This window comes from Raphanus sativus, chromosome 8 (assembly GCF_000801105.2).
Source record: "Raphanus sativus cultivar WK10039 chromosome 8, ASM80110v3, whole genome shotgun sequence".
NCBI classification, from domain to species: domain Eukaryota; kingdom Viridiplantae; phylum Streptophyta; class Magnoliopsida; order Brassicales; family Brassicaceae; genus Raphanus; species Raphanus sativus.
Genome location: NC_079518.1, coordinates 9948537 through 9962583, shown reverse-complemented (window position 1 = coordinate 9962583; position 14047 = coordinate 9948537). Strand labels below are relative to the sequence as shown.

Sequence of the window (14047 nt, the reverse complement as noted above, 5' to 3'; positions counted from 1 at the left end):
ATGCTTAAAAGTGTTATACCAGACTCTTCTGAACTGGTTTTCATTAGTACAAGAAATCAGAGCTTGATCTTCGCCATAGGAAACGTGTTTCCACAGGCTCACTATGGTCATTGTTTATGGCATTTGAAGGAAAAGGTGAAATTGCATGCTTGTAACGTCAACAAGAATATAGTCGGGCAAAAACTTATGGAGTTGGGCAGATATTACACGGTTGATGACTTCAATTCTGCTTACGACTCATTTAAGATAAGATGTCCTGCTGCGTACAAGTATGTGGAGGAATGTGGTATTGAAAAGGACAAATGGGCAAGGGTTTTTTTCCCACGTGATAGGTACAACTTGGATACAAGCAACACTCTGGGATCAATGAAGAACGTGTTTAAAGAGGCAACGAGGTGGGCCTTAATACCAATGCTGGATTGTATCATTAGGAAATTCTCTGATTGGTTCACTCAACGGAAGGATATTGTTTCTAGATCAATGAATACAAGACTGGTGCCTCGGGTTGAGAACTACTTGCACGATCTATGGGCTGTTGCACATAAGCTACCTGTGCGGGAACTTGATAGTTACGAGCTTAAGTACGAGATCACTGACGCTGCAGGAAAGGTGTTTTGGGCGACCTTGGTTGGAAAAACTTGTACTTGCAAGGTGTGGGACTATGAAAAGTTCCCTTGTCTGCATGGACTGGCAGCTTATATTTATTTCGCTAGGAATGTTGATGGCAGGCGCCTTGATATCCATGAGTTGTGCTCAAAATACTACTGGACGGAAATGTGGCATTTGGCGTATTCCAGAACACTTAATGTTGTGCCCGACATGGCTTCTTGGAATGTACCAGATCAGATCAAGGAGGTGAAGATCATACCTCCAGATCGCATCAAGCGGCAAGGAAGGAAAAGAGTTTAAATTTGGATAAATTTGGAGTAATGCATATTTCGAGTAATGCATTTGGGTACTTGATTTTATGTTGTAATCTCTGGAACTTTGTTTCATTTCGTGTTGTGTCGTGTTGTATGACTTGGAAAACTGCGTAAAACTTGAGTATAGTCAATTTATAACAAAACTCGGTTATCAATTTCTGAATGTTTATTTTTTTTTGTCAAACAAATTAAATGTTTCTTTTATAAATGAATAATATATTTTTAATGAATTTTAATGTAATTTCTGAATTTTAGAATAAAATTAACAGATTATATAATGAATAATTACTAAGTAAGCAGAAAATATATTTTTAATGTAATTTAGGAAAAAAAACCTTTGTTGGATTCCTTGTCTATTTATAACAAAACTCGGTTATCAATTTCTGAAATTTAGGAAAAAAACTCTCACGTATCCCTTACGAGACCTTGCAATTCCAATAACACTTTGTTGGCCAAAGACATCTTACAAACAAAACTTTCGAGTTATATCTATTCGCAAAATATAATTGCACGGAACTATATATATAACAATTTAAACTAGTAATATTGAAGTTAAAACTAGATAACCAATTTAAATAGATTAGTAACACTAAATAAATTAGAAACCGACAAAAATATAACTATGACCAAAGTTGGGAATACTAGTATCTTGGGTATAACTAAGAACAAATTTTTTTTGGGCAATTATCTCATTTTAATATTAAAATCGTATAAATTATCTCAACCACACAAATTTAGTCCCCTCCCAAAGCCTTTCAAGTACTTTCAGTTGGGCCCCTTTCAGTTTGACTTTTTCTCTAGCCTCTCTCTCTATTTCGGGTCTCCCATTTCCCCATTTCCTCTCCCTCTCTCTCTCTCTATTTCGAGAATCGAATTCTCTTCCCCCCCCCCTCGCCGAGCAAGTGAGATGGAAAAAGTGAAGATGGAAGTGGGTTCGGGTTCGGGTTCGTCTTTATCGCAAAGGAGCCGCTGATTTTCTTGTCTGAGGTTGTGTCACTGTGGCTTGCCGGCGAAAATAAGGCAAGCTTGGACTGACAAAAATCCTGGTCGACACTTTTATGGCTGTCCGCGTTTTAAGGTATGAATATATGATGGAATCTGGATATAATGGAATCTGGATTTGAATTGGGTTTGAATTTTGACCTTATTGCAGCTTGGAAATGAATGCAAGTACTTCTCTTGGTTCGATGAAGAGGATGGTACAGAATGGCAAAGGAGAGCATTGCTTCAAACCCGTGATGAAATCCGAGAGAAGAATAAAGTGATTGAGCAATTACAGAAGACCATTTCTGAAATGAAAAGTCATTTGGAGAAGAAGAAGACAGGGAAGGGCGGGAATGACGAAAATGAAGAAGATGACATTGTTAGGAAGTTTGAAGAATTGTATGCTTAGTTTAAGTGTGGTGTTGAAGAATTAGTTTTCCTAGTATTTCTAGTTTTCCTAGTTTTCATTAAGTTCTCCTAGTTGTCCTAGTTTTCATTAAGTTCTCCTACTTTTCCTAGTTTTCCTTAAGAGGCACATTCAAAATATAAGATTGCAACATCCATGATAACAAGATTGCAACATCCATGATAACAAGAACAAGTTCCATCCAACATACCTAAAAAGTCAAGAGGTTTCCAACATCCACACAACAACAAAATAATGGGTCCAACTTCCCACAAAATACATAACCGAGTTTACAAAATACATAACCGAGTTCTTCACTCCCCGCTTTCTTGCCCTTCATCCATAGCTTTCTTCATAAACGCCTCAAACAGAACCACCATCCTTTCCTCAAACTTGTCCATTGTCTTCTTAACTCTCTTTAGCTGAGTGCCAATCATTTTCACTTGTTTGATCAACTCCTCCATCATCTTCTTCTGGCTTGCGCCTCCTTCCTCTCCACCTTCTTCGTCATCCTGATCTTCGTCATCTTGATCTTCGTCGACAGCCTCTTGTGCATTTGGATCACGCGCAGCAACGTCTACATCATACATCTCTTCAAAAAAGACTGAATGTCCTTCTGCAAGACGCTTTACCCAACTGTCACTAGAAATATCATCGACATCAACGTCGTCCTCCTCTTCAGTCAGCTCTTCCAAAAGAGCTACTTCTTCTTCTGTCTTGGTAGGAAGTATGCTGTGGATATCCCCTGACTGATACCAAAAAAGTAAAACCAAAAAATAATCACATGTTAGTATAATGCTACAACATTTTCAAAGTTTGTAGCACAAGAAACATTACAACATTTTCAAGATTGTAGCAGAAGAAACATACCGTTATTTTGTCCAGTTCCCGATTCAATTTTGAAAGTGAGAACCCTTTCATCCCTGCTGATTTAAAGACTGATCTGCACATCCGAGGACAGTCTATATCGACGTCTTCAACCTCTTGTCTGAACTTCAATCCAAACTTGGGAATTGCCTCAAAAGCAAGCAACTACATACCAATCATGTACAAACACTTAACACAATAATATTAATAAATGATAAGGTGATTATCTTCAATTGCTTACCTCCAGTGGCAGACAGAAACCTGGAAGTGGCCATAAAGTCTTCTCTCTAACCCGACCTCCAAAATGATCCATGGTGTGCGATATCTCCTTAACCATGTAATCAAACGAGTACCTCCCCCATGGAAAGTTTTCGCAGAACTCGAGATCGTCCACAGCTCTTTGGAAGAATTCCAAAACATCTTTGGCGCCTTTTCCTACTTTCGTTTGCGCACAGATAACACTTCCTAAAAAGAACAAAACCATCATCTTCAGCCGGTCTCTGTGTTCTCCCATAGCCAACAGCTTCGCTTTGACATCCTCAAGCCTTATTGATTCTCCCTTCTTAAAATGGCGCTTCACGAACTTTCTATCACCAAACTCCTTATACCCAAGTGGATAGTTGCGGCAGCTAAGACCTGAGATCAAAGCGTGTTCTCTCAGGCCATAGCGGATGGGAACACCATTCACAATGAACCACACTTCCTTCCTCTTCGAGCCATCCACTGTCCGCAATAGCAACATCCACATTCCTTGGACTATGTGGTTTGAGTCCTTCTCCATGTGGAACACGTGACAGAATTGTGGATGCTTCTCAAACCACTTCCTCTCAGTATCACTCATCTTCGGTTTGAGATGAGCAAATGTAACCATAACGTCATTGACGATACATTTGGTCGCTATCTTTATTTGTTTCTTGTACTCCGACTCATAGAAGTACATCCTCAACGGTTTGATTGCCTCGGTTGCCTCTAATTCCTGCAAGTAACATTGTGTTCTACATCAGTTATTCAAGTACTAAAACATAGTTCTCCTAAGTTATCCGAGCCTTTCCTAGTATATTTAGTTAAACCCTATTCAAGTTCCACAGTTATTACCTCTTCTCCTTGCCCGAGAACCCCGTCACCATCACCATCAACATTTCCTGATTCCGCTTCCAATGGGGGTTCCTTCTCTCCTTCTTCTTGATTTTCATTTTCGTTTTGACCTCTGTTCTCTTCGGGAGTCCCGTTCTCTTCGGGAGTCGGGAGAGTCCCGTTCTCTTCCTCCTCTTGTATTTCTTCTTCATCTTTGTTCTCTACTTCTTCATTGCTATTTCCTTCTTCATCTTCATCTTTGTCTCCATTTTCTTCTTTCTCTTCTTGAGATGCATCGCTGTTTCCTTCTTCCTCTTCATCTTCGTCTCCATTTTCTTCTTCCCTTTCTTTCTCCTTCTCCGATTCTTCTTTCTCTTTCTCCCGATCTTCTACATCCTTAGCCGGTTCTTCTACTTCATTCTCCTCCGCAACTCCCACGGTTCCAACAAATTCAACCACCGGTGATTCCTCATCCGTCATTTTTCTCTTCTTCGAGTTCTTCGGTTTGTTCTTCTTCGAGTTCTTCGAGGTCCCGCTCTTTTGCGGAGGAGGATCCGTTGGAGGAGGTCTATCCTTTCTCTTACCCAGCCTAGTTTCAACCATGATTCACACGTTTTCGGTGAATAATCGAAGGGAAATCGAAGGAATCGAAGTGGGATGTTCTAGGGTTGGGATACGTTTTCGAATTTAGGGGAAACCGTTTGAGAGAGAGGGGGGGGGGAGAAATAGAAATAAAGAATAAAGGGGAAATTGGAGAGACTCCACTTGGTTTAAATCGAAATTGAGTGGTTATTTGGATTCGGGTTCGAGATGGTTAAAATCGAGATTGGATCGGAGGGTTTAAGTTGGATTGGGGACAGTTAAGTCTAATTTATGATCTTTGGTTCGTATTTCAATTCGATTCGGTTTTCTCTCCGGTTAAACTTGGTAAAACCCGTAAATAGTTTACCTTCTTTAGGATTAACTGTAAATTCCAGCAATTTGCCATTTTATATTTTTCCCTTTTTGTTTCATGTCTTTCAAAGATCGACCGATAAGGAGGGTGGGTATAAGAGATGATGTCCCGCTTAGAAACGATGCGTTTGCTTTTTCGACCAAACGAGATCGTTCCATGTTTCTTCTCTCCACTAAAACCCTAAATCCCCGCTTCTTCGTCTCTGATCTTACTCAATTCGTCTGCTTCCAGGTCCTTGCGGGTTGGTTAATCCAGGAAACACCCAATAATCCTTTCTTCATTTCACATGAGATACCGGTATTGAAACTGCGCATTTACTTTTTTTTCTTCTTCTTATCTGTGTACAGAGGAATTGCATGTTTTTATCTTAGTTTCTAAGCAATTTGGTTGTGGATAGTGTTACTCTCTAGATTTTCAAATTTTGAGTCCACAATGTTGAGGAACAACTTTGTTTCTTCTTTTTGCCTCTCAAGGAGTTGTTGTTCTCTGTGTTGTTTTTAAACTCAGGAGGAGCATGAAAAGTTGAGCTCTGAGAGAGAGTGATGAAGATTGCTATTGAAGGGTGCATGCATGGAGACCTCGACAATGTGTACAAGACGATTCAACACCATGAACAAATTCACAACACTAAAGTCGATCTCCTCCTCTGCTGCGGCGATTTCCAGGTAATAAAACTCTGTGAATATTAATTTGTTTTCCAAGGTAAGTTTTTTTTTCTTTTATTCGGTTCTGCTTTCTTAGTGTTGCAAAAAAAAACTCGTCTATAGGCTGTGAGAAATGAGAAAGACATGGATAGCCTTAGCGTACCTATAAAATACAGAGAGATGAAGTCCTTCTGGAAGTACTACTCCGGCCAAGAACTTGCCCCCGTTCCCACTCTTTTCATCGGTGGGAATCACGAGGCTTCCAACTACTTGTGGGAACTGTAAGTTATCTACAACTAACTCGGTCTTGATTAGGATCCTGAAGCTGGATAGAGTGTTCTTCTTGATGTTTTACTGATTGGTTGCTTAGGTATTATGGGGGTTGGGCTGCCACCAATATCTACTTTCTAGGTTATGCAGGGGTAGTTAAGTTCGGTAATCTGCGGATTGGAGGCCTTTCGGGTATTTACAATGGCCGAGATTACCATTCAGGTTAGTCTCTCACATCAAGAACCGTAGGTCCAGTTCTTGAAATAGAAAAAAAAAAGATGGATTTTTGAGTTGTCTCTATTGTGTGAGTAGGACACTTTGAGCGGCCGCCATATAACAAGAACACCATCAGATCGGTCTACCATGTACGTGAGTATGATGTCCACAAGTTGATGCAGCTCGAAGAGCCGCTTGATATATTCCTCTCACACGATTGGCCTGTTGGAATCACTGATTATGGAGACTCAAAATCACTTATTCAGCAAAAGCCTGACTTCCAAGAAGAGGTAAAAATTAATTAGAAAGTGTTTCTACTTCCTCGATTTGGTATTAACTTGGACCGAATCTGTTACAGATCGAGGCGAGAACTCTCGGAAGTAAACCAGCGGCTCTACTGCTAGAAAAACTGAAGCCTCGGTACTGGTTTTCAGCTCATTTACACTGCAAATTCGCTGCTTCTGTTCAACACGGGGGGAGCGATGGCTCTGTGACAAAGTTTCTTGCCTTGGATAAATGCGGTCCAGGGAAAAAGTTTCTACAGGTTCTTCTTCTTCTCTCCTCTCCTCTCCACCTTTTCAAGAAAAGGATATCTTATAACTTCTTAGGATGTTCGTTAGATCATTGATATCAAGTCAGAGCCTGGACCTTTTGAAGTGCTATACGACGAAGAGTGGCTTGCAATAACACGAAAGTTCAATTCTGTTTTCCCTCTAACAGAGAGACGCGCCAACTTCAGGTATACCATTTTTTTTAAGCAAGCTACTTACTAAGTCATGTTTTTTTTTGTCGACACTTACTAAGTCATGTTTATATCTCTCCGATTCATTTTTCTACTCACTCACGTATTGTTGTTGCGAAAACAGCTCTGCTACAATGAATATACAAGAGAGCCGCGAGTGGGTGAGGAAGAAGCTAGAAGAAAGGCAATTTAAACCTTTTGAGTTTGTTAGGACAGTCCCTGCATATAACCCTTCACAACCTTTCTTTGATTCTATACCTGGTAAGTTAAATGCACTGGATATAGAGGATTATGTAGAGTTGCTGGATAAGCGATACAAATAATTGGTTTAACATGTTTTGAATCTTGTGGGCATTATGCAGATAACCCGCAGAACCCCCAGACAGTGTCTTTGTTAGAGCTCCTTGGTCTTCCATATCTGCTTGATACACCATCACCAGTAACAGGGGAGAAAATTGCTATCCCTGCTTCACTTGCTTCATCAGGTAATTTGATTATATATGGCTTTCTTGATAATATTGCATCAAGCACCAATGACAGAGATGCCTTATCAAGAAATCAAACATGTCTCTGGTTGTGTATTGCAGACTTCAAAACGTATGATAGTGAAGAAATCCCAATTGATGATATTGATGATTTGGAAGAGATAGCAGAGGCAAAAGGGGATGACCCTACAAGAGAATAGGCATGAATAGTCTCTCCATTACACTGGTCAGAACCTTTGTCTTGCTAATATATGCTTTACCGAATCGTCAAGCTAGTGGAAACAACCACATTCGTGTATTTTGTCATAAGAAAATAGTTGGAAACATATGCAGTTAGTTGTGTTCAACCATCTTTCGAGAAAGCCGAGCAATTTGTCTTTCTTCCTGAAGTACATTGGCTTGGGAAGGTACTCTCCGAGGAGGGTGATGGAAGAAGTGGAAGAAAATGTACGAGGAAGAGAAACTCCAAAAGAAAAATCTTCTTGTTGAGGAAGAGGAAGAAGAGTATTAGTATGGGACCATTGAGGACTTGATCGATGTCTGTGACTGTGAGTAAAGTTGTCCAACCATGATCAAGACTGAAACGTGATTTTTTATTTTTTATTAATTGATTTTGTCTGTAGTCTGTTTGTGCATTAGATTTGAAGAGAGTTTTGGTTGCTTCTTAAATTTCATAGCACAACAATACAATTTAGCATGCTAACCTTTTCATTAAATTTCTCTAACTAAAGAGTATCTTCAACTCTAGTTTTTATTCGTAAATGAAGAGCATTGTACTTGATATGTAGTAAAATAATAAAAGTTGTTTCAGAATTGAGTAGAAGAAGTAATTTATATTGAAAATGTTCCGACTCAATAACATCAGCAGCCAAAAAATCTAGATATTTACACACTTCGGCTTATGGGTATTCTGTAAGGTTATTTGATGCATCGCAACGCAGCAAGGGTAACCGTAGATACTCATCTGCATGAAAGACAGGTGTCATAATCCTAGAGAAATGGCGGTGTGATTCATCCTAGCTTCGCTACACCGTAAAGTTGGTACTATAAAAGAAAGAAGCAACCAAGAAGGAGGAATAATAATAACCATCTTTATAGGCCCACGAGGTATCTCCTTAGCTTATGGATATAAATATATCATTTAATTAGTTATTAGTACTGATTACCGACAGTTAAAAAATCATTATTATTGTTAGTAGTAACTGATTTTAATATTAGGAGTGATTAGAAATACCAGATTGATAATTTAAAAAGAGTGCTTACCTGTTGCTTGGTCATTTATTTCGTTTCCTCGACTCGTCTCCAGTTTGTCAAACGAAGGAGGACAGAGCGATTTGTGGGGATCCCTAAATCTTGTCGGCCTCTTTATTTACTACAAATCTCGCAGTGATCATATTTTGAAAACTTCAACTTCTTCGTCTTCGTCTGCGTCTGATACGCTTTAACAATTTTTTTCTCCTCATTTTATTCTCGATCTGATCGATGATCTTGCTCAATCCCTTGCTTACCTGATCACTGTTGTTGATATACATTTAGTTTAGTTATTTATTTTATTTATATCGGGAGAGCATTTGGTGATGATTCTGTGTATTGACATGTTTTCTTTCCGACGTCGTTTTAGGTGTGTTTGATCAGCTTTGACCGTTGAATTTTGGATCTTTGGTTTCAAGAAAGAGGGCTATTTGGTGGTGTTTGGGAGGTGGTACTATGGGATATCTGAATTCTGTGTTGTCGTCTTCCAGCCAGGTTCACGCCGACGATGGACCTGTTAGCGGCGGCGGTCTCAGGTTCACTCTTCTCCTCTTTCTCCCCCAGCTTCTCCATATCTGTTGCTGTTCTAGATTTTAAACTAAAGTTCTAAGATTACTTTGAATTTGGAGTTTAGATATGTGATTATATGTTTAAGGCATGTGTTCTTTTAACAATTTTTTTGTAAATATATATTTTTTTAAAATATACAGAAGAGCTATGATGGATTTTTATATCTACTTATTATTGTACAGTCAGAACGGGAAGTTCAGCTATGGATACGCAAGTTCTCCTGGTAAAAGATCTTCCATGGAGGATTTTTATGAGACTAGGATCGATGGTGTTCATGGCCAAATCGTTGGTCTTTTTGGTGTCTTTGATGGTACTACCTCTCTCCACTACTAATTTCGAAGTTTCTATCTTGTGCAGAGTTGTGTATCATTATGTACGAACATATATGATAAAATTGAATATTTAGTAGATTCGGTTTCACATCTCTAGTAACTATGATATGTAAACCATCCAAATTACTATCTAGTTATTAGTATTTATCATGTGTACTTACGTTTTACATGGTACGCTTCTCTAAAGAGACCAATGTAGTGACATAGCTAATGTTTTATGTCCAGGACATGGAGGTGCACGTGCAGCTGAATATGTGAAGCAAAATTTATTCAGTAACCTCATCAGGCATCCTAAGTTCATCTCTGATACTCCTGCAGCAATAGGTTGTTTTCGCCTTTTGATCTTTTTAGCGTGAGGGTTCATTTAGATACATCCTTCTGATTTTTGTTTTTTTATTTGGTGGCTTCTCATTTCAGCTGATGCATACAACCAAACAGACTCGGAGTTTCTTAAATCAGAAAATGGTCAGAACAGAGATGCTGGTTCTACGGCCTCAACAGCCATCTTAGTTGGTGACCGTTTACTTGTTGCAAATGTAGGAGACTCTAGAGCCGTCATATGCAGAGGTGGCAATGGTAATGCTTGTTCAATTTTTATTTTGTGGGCATGAAATGGAGACTAGAAGACGTTTCTGGGTGATAGCACTCTTGTACATGAAATTTTGCAATGTGTCAGTAGACAATACATCATTTAGGAAGAAGTTGTGAATGCTTGTCGTGTTGTATGGTAATAATATAATCTTTTTTTTTGTGTGAAAGCTATTGCTGTATCCCGAGATCACAAGCCTGATCAAAGTGATGAGCGCCAACGAATTGAAGATGCGGGAGGATTTGTTATGTGGGCTGGTAAGAAAACGTTTAGTGAAAACCCTTCTTCTTGCATGCGTTTATATCTTTATATCATCTACTTAATTGGTGTTGTGCTAAAAGGAACATGGAGAGTTGGAGGAGTTCTCGCTGTTTCTCGTGCATTTGGCGACAGGTTATTGAAGCAGTATGTTGTTGCTGATCCGGAGATACAGGTATTGGCTTTGTACCATAATCTCCGTGCGACCCTTTGCTACTAATAATTTATCTAGTGTGAATAAACTCAACTATGGAGCAAAGGAGTGACTATTTGTGTTACTTCATGCCCACATTGTAGACCACTTTATAGTGACTGCACCAATCTGCCCTTTGTTCAATTATAAACATATATTTAATTTCAGGAGGAAAAAGTTGATAGCTCTCTCGAGTTTCTCATTCTTGCAAGTGATGGTCTCTGGGATGTTGTCTCTAACGAGGTAGGAAGTATAGTTTGATCTCTAAACTAACCTTTCAAAAAACCGACTTGAAAACCAATCTCTGTTCAAACCTTATATTTATCCTTCAGGAAGCCGTAGGCATGGTCAAGGCGATAGAAGATCCTGAGGAAGGTGCAAAGAGACTGATGACGGAAGCTTACCAAAGAGGAAGTGCAGACAACATAACTTGTGTCGTTGTACGTTTCTTTTCAGACCAGACAGGAGCAGTAGGTTCCAGCAGCAACATCATCCCAATGGATCACGGTATTATGCCAGACAGAGTCTCCAGTGACCCATCAACCTAGTTCTAACGTTGGTAACGTACCTTTGGTTTCTCAATTTCAAAATTTACCCAAAGAAACAACTGAATCTGGAAGGTTATATATTGTTTTAAAGAGATCGAGAATATATTAGACAAAACTCTTTTGCACGAACGTGTTTTTTCATTGTCTCGTGTCACTTTTGTTGTTGTTATACATTGGTTGGTTACTTGGCCATGTAAAGGAACATAGAACATATCTGTGGATTTGAGTTTCATCTTACACATGGTTTTGCAACATTGGCATAACTATATTAAAATCCCAGTAATGATTATTTCTGTATAAAAAAAGTATATAAAAATGCATATTATTACTTAGAATAGAGTAAGCACTGCACATGACAAAACTTCTTATCTTGTCTCTCTTAGTCCCATCTTTTGTCCCAACAGAGCTAGCTGTTGAACGAACTCACTTCCGGTAAGTATCTCAGTGGCTCCATATATAACATTCTTAACTACCTCCTGTCGCTGCGACCGCTCCTGCAGACTGTTATACTCGATGTAGTTACCTCCGCCGACCATGAAAACTATGGCTTCTCTGAACGGTCCCTTCACATGGCTACTACCGCTAGATCCCGTCTTTGAAGCTCCTGGATCCAGCATAAGGTATGAATCGGTTTCTTGATTCGGCTGTCCCTTGGCTAAGGCTTCAACGGTCCTGGCCACAGCTAGTTGCTGATCACTTGGTAAGAGATTCTTCACTCCTGCAGTGACTGCGCTTATAGACTGACCATATAGCTTCTCAGCCCAGTCAACAATGTTACTGCTGCTCGCTGAGTCTGCCGAGCCTGTTAAAGAGAGGTTAAACGACTTGATCTTTTTCACGTACTGAAACGCTGTCGTATCAACCTCTGCTTCATGTAATGCTGCTTCCACGGCTTCAACTTCGTCCTGGTTTATGGTTTTCAATGATAGTAAGTACACGATGGCAAACCTCAGCTTGTCCATCTTCGTACCTTTCTCATTCAAAACAGCTAGAAGCTCGCTCATGTCTATGCTGCCTCCTCCTTTCATCATCACGTGCTCTTCCTCAGTGAACACATCCAGAGACCGCTCCTTGATCTCTCCAAGGAGCATGGTGGCGATGTTGGTGTGCTTTTCAATCACCTCCTTTCTCGCCGTCATCTCCGGAAGCGAGTCCACAGCGTTCATCAGATGCTTTGTGTTCCCAATCAAATCAGTCTCATCACCGCCGGTTCTCATCTTAATCTCTTCCACGTCTTTCTTGTACATGTTCAACTGAGTTTCAATCTCCTCAGCGACTTGTGGAAACTCCAGAGAACCGTTTTCCGACATAAACGGGTCCGAAGAACCGACGAGCTTCGATCCCAAAACGTCGTGGACAAGAGGCTTGTATCTGAAGTCATGCTGTATCCCAACAGAGAGCTCGAAGTTTCTATCGAAAACACACAACAAAGGCCGCTGCGTGAAACCGCTGCCACCTTCGTTGAACAGATTGGTATGGTCCCTAAGTTTCTTATCCAAGGAAACTGCCACAGTCTCCGCTGGTCCACCACGTGGACACTTGATCACGGGGACAACACCAAGCGTAGCCAATACACAGAAGAGTCCGTTAGCCACCTTCTCGATCACCTCCTCTCTCTCCCCTTCTGATGGATCGTTCAGCTGAAGATAGACAAAGGGCTGTGACAGAGAGAACAAGTTATCTTCCAAAGACACGAACTCCAAGTACTGGTCATGCACCTTCGCAATTCTTCCAGTAGAGCCTGAACTAAGAGTCTGCGACGCGAGGCGGTGGAGGAGCGTGCGGGGGATAGAGGACGAGAAGTTCAGATGAAAGTGGACGCAGGGAGATGTGGAGGCATCTGCTACGATTTTGTTGATGTTGGATTCAGTAGGTTGAACAAAGTAGACGGCTACGTCGGGAACGTCATCTCTTTTTGTCTTGTTGGTGAGCAGCTTCTTATCGATGGGAGAGTTGAGTGTAACTCCATGTTTGAGAAGATCCTTCACTGACATCAAAGGATCGATAATCTTCTTGCAGAAATCGTCGTAGATCAACATCTTGTAAAGAGTCTGAGTCTCGTTTGCATTAAGAGGTTGGTTCAGGTTCAGCATCTGGATTATACATTCTGCAATCAGAGGAGATCAAAAAATTAAGAATTAACGAATAAAGAAGACAATATATCGACAGAGATATGATGATGCATCGCACGATATGCATGTTATATATGGAGCTTTGGGACTTACCAGACTGTTTATGGCGGAGATTGAGAGCCATGGGAGGTGTAACTTCTAAACTCTTCTGGATCACTCTTTAATATACACGCTTTTTTTTTTGCTTCGGACAAGACTACGAAATACGAATTGACAAAAAGACAACACGAGTGCTTTTGTAGGATGTAGTCATTTTTGGTCTAGACGTGGTCAGGAATCTGAGATTTTTTCTATTATTGACAAATTTTGGATATTTTTTTCAAGTAAAATACATGTCATATGACCAATCAATTTTTAACATATGGCATATGTTTACAGATCTCTATAATACAAAAGTATCGCAAGTTTTTTTTTTTTTTTGCAAATAAAAATATGGCAAGTTTCTTTGATCTAAAATACTTTTTGCAACAACCAGAGGAAAGTCTCTCTCTTCTCTTCTAGTTTAATTTGTATATCTGTGTGTATGATGCATATACAAACTATATTATCTTTATAATATTATTTGATAAATTAGTTTTTCGTATATGAGGCACCTTTAATGAATTAAA

General features: G+C 39.8%; 6 protein-coding genes across 9 annotated transcripts; 3 read left to right on the top strand and 3 right to left on the bottom strand.

The window, feature by feature from the left end:
* LOC108819925 (uncharacterized) lies at nucleotides 1-2316 on the top strand. The gene is made up of 2 exons (XM_018592933.2): nucleotides 1-903; nucleotides 2077-2316. The coding sequence occupies exons 1-2, from the start codon at nucleotides 1-3 to the stop codon at nucleotides 2314-2316; spliced, it is 1143 nt and encodes a 380-aa protein (XP_018448435.2).
* A 780-nt stretch (nucleotides 2317-3096) lies between these two features.
* LOC130498585 (uncharacterized) lies at nucleotides 3097-3931 on the bottom strand. Its single transcript, XM_056992056.1, has 2 exons — nucleotides 3422-3931; nucleotides 3097-3345 (listed from the first exon to the last, which is right to left on the bottom strand). Exons 1-2 carry the CDS (start codon nucleotides 3926-3928, stop codon nucleotides 3112-3114), a joined length of 741 nt encoding a protein of 246 aa, XP_056848036.1. The 5' UTR covers nucleotides 3929-3931; the 3' UTR covers nucleotides 3097-3111.
* A 5-nt stretch (nucleotides 3932-3936) lies between these two features.
* Nucleotides 3937-5254, bottom strand: LOC130498965 (uncharacterized). Its single transcript, XM_056992830.1, has 3 exons — nucleotides 4276-5254; nucleotides 3999-4156; nucleotides 3937-3952 (listed from the first exon to the last, which is right to left on the bottom strand). Exons 1-3 carry the CDS (start codon nucleotides 4855-4857, stop codon nucleotides 3937-3939), a joined length of 756 nt encoding a protein of 251 aa, XP_056848810.1. The 5' UTR covers nucleotides 4858-5254.
* Nucleotides 5255-5342: 88 nt separating this feature from the next.
* Nucleotides 5343-8308, top strand: LOC108823124 (lariat debranching enzyme). The gene is made up of 11 exons (XM_018596389.2): nucleotides 5343-5506; nucleotides 5717-5874; nucleotides 5977-6134; nucleotides 6224-6345; nucleotides 6436-6629; nucleotides 6698-6883; nucleotides 6960-7078; nucleotides 7206-7342; nucleotides 7444-7566; nucleotides 7669-7792; nucleotides 7900-8308. The coding sequence occupies exons 2-10, from the start codon at nucleotides 5752-5754 to the stop codon at nucleotides 7764-7766; spliced, it is 1260 nt and encodes a 419-aa protein (XP_018451891.1). The 5' UTR covers nucleotides 5343-5506; nucleotides 5717-5751; the 3' UTR covers nucleotides 7767-7792; nucleotides 7900-8308.
* Nucleotides 8309-8763: 455 nt separating this feature from the next.
* Nucleotides 8764-11561, top strand: LOC108823125 (probable protein phosphatase 2C 59). Of its 4 annotated transcripts, none has more exons than XM_018596394.2 (9): nucleotides 8764-8902; nucleotides 9188-9353; nucleotides 9570-9697; nucleotides 9945-10043; nucleotides 10137-10295; nucleotides 10479-10565; nucleotides 10650-10741; nucleotides 10928-11002; nucleotides 11092-11561. In XM_018596394.2, the coding sequence occupies exons 2-9, from the start codon at nucleotides 9274-9276 to the stop codon at nucleotides 11305-11307; spliced, it is 936 nt and encodes a 311-aa protein (XP_018451896.2). In that variant the 5' UTR covers nucleotides 8764-8902; nucleotides 9188-9273; the 3' UTR covers nucleotides 11308-11561. The 4 variants fall into 4 exon arrangements, with proteins under 4 accessions (XP_018451896.2, XP_018451897.2, XP_018451894.2 ...); XM_018596395.2 differs by having other exon boundaries at nucleotides 8797-8921; XM_018596392.2 differs by having other exon boundaries at nucleotides 8810-9101.
* A 111-nt stretch (nucleotides 11562-11672) lies between these two features.
* On the bottom strand, nucleotides 11673-13563 carry LOC108836766 (SEC1 family transport protein SLY1-like). The gene is made up of 2 exons (XM_018609872.2): nucleotides 13533-13563; nucleotides 11673-13414 (listed from the first exon to the last, which is right to left on the bottom strand). The coding sequence occupies exons 1-2, from the start codon at nucleotides 13561-13563 to the stop codon at nucleotides 11673-11675; spliced, it is 1773 nt and encodes a 590-aa protein (XP_018465374.2).
* Between the last annotated feature and the right edge of the window lie 484 nt (nucleotides 13564-14047).

What these genes read in the sequence shown, in the direction of transcription:
- LOC130498585 (XM_056992056.1), bottom strand. Translation starts at nt 3,928, where the DNA reads ATGTGGATGTTGCTATTGCGGACAGTGGATGGCTCGAAGAGGAAGGAA. An exon ending in GTTTCTGTCTGCCACTGGAG is followed by an intron (nt 3,346 to 3,421) that starts GTAAGCAATTGA and finishes ATTGGTATGTAG; the next exon opens with TTGCTTGCTTTTGAGGCAAT.
- LOC108819925 (XM_018592933.2), top strand. Translation starts at nt 1, where the DNA reads ATGCTTAAAAGTGTTATACCAGACTCTTCTGAACTGGTTTTCATTAGT. An exon ending in AGCGGCAAGGAAGGAAAAGA is followed by an intron (nt 904 to 2,076) that starts GTTTAAATTTGG and finishes ACCTTATTGCAG; the next exon opens with CTTGGAAATGAATGCAAGTA.
- LOC108823124 (XM_018596389.2), top strand. Translation starts at nt 5,752, where the DNA reads ATGAAGATTGCTATTGAAGGGTGCATGCATGGAGACCTCGACAATGTG. An exon ending in TCCAACTACTTGTGGGAACT is followed by an intron (nt 6,135 to 6,223) that starts GTAAGTTATCTA and finishes TTGGTTGCTTAG; the next exon opens with GTATTATGGGGGTTGGGCTG. An exon ending in TGCTTCACTTGCTTCATCAG is followed by an intron (nt 7,567 to 7,668) that starts GTAATTTGATTA and finishes TGTGTATTGCAG; the next exon opens with ACTTCAAAACGTATGATAGT.
- LOC108836766 (XM_018609872.2), bottom strand. Translation starts at nt 13,563, where the DNA reads ATGGCTCTCAATCTCCGCCATAAACAGTCTG. An exon ending in TCTCCGCCATAAACAGTCTG is followed by an intron (nt 13,415 to 13,532) that starts GTAAGTCCCAAA and finishes CTCTGATTGCAG; the next exon opens with AATGTATAATCCAGATGCTG.
- LOC108823125 (XM_018596394.2), top strand. Translation starts at nt 9,274, where the DNA reads ATGGGATATCTGAATTCTGTGTTGTCGTCTTCCAGCCAGGTTCACGCC. An exon ending in TGATACTCCTGCAGCAATAG is followed by an intron (nt 10,044 to 10,136) that starts GTTGTTTTCGCC and finishes TTCTCATTTCAG; the next exon opens with CTGATGCATACAACCAAACA. An exon ending in TTGCTGATCCGGAGATACAG is followed by an intron (nt 10,742 to 10,927) that starts GTATTGGCTTTG and finishes ATTTAATTTCAG; the next exon opens with GAGGAAAAAGTTGATAGCTC.
- LOC130498965 (XM_056992830.1), bottom strand. Translation starts at nt 4,857, where the DNA reads ATGGTTGAAACTAGGCTGGGTAAGAGAAAGGATAGACCTCCTCCAACG. An exon ending in TTCTCGGGCAAGGAGAAGAG is followed by an intron (nt 4,157 to 4,275) that starts GTAATAACTGTG and finishes TGTTACTTGCAG; the next exon opens with GAATTAGAGGCAACCGAGGC.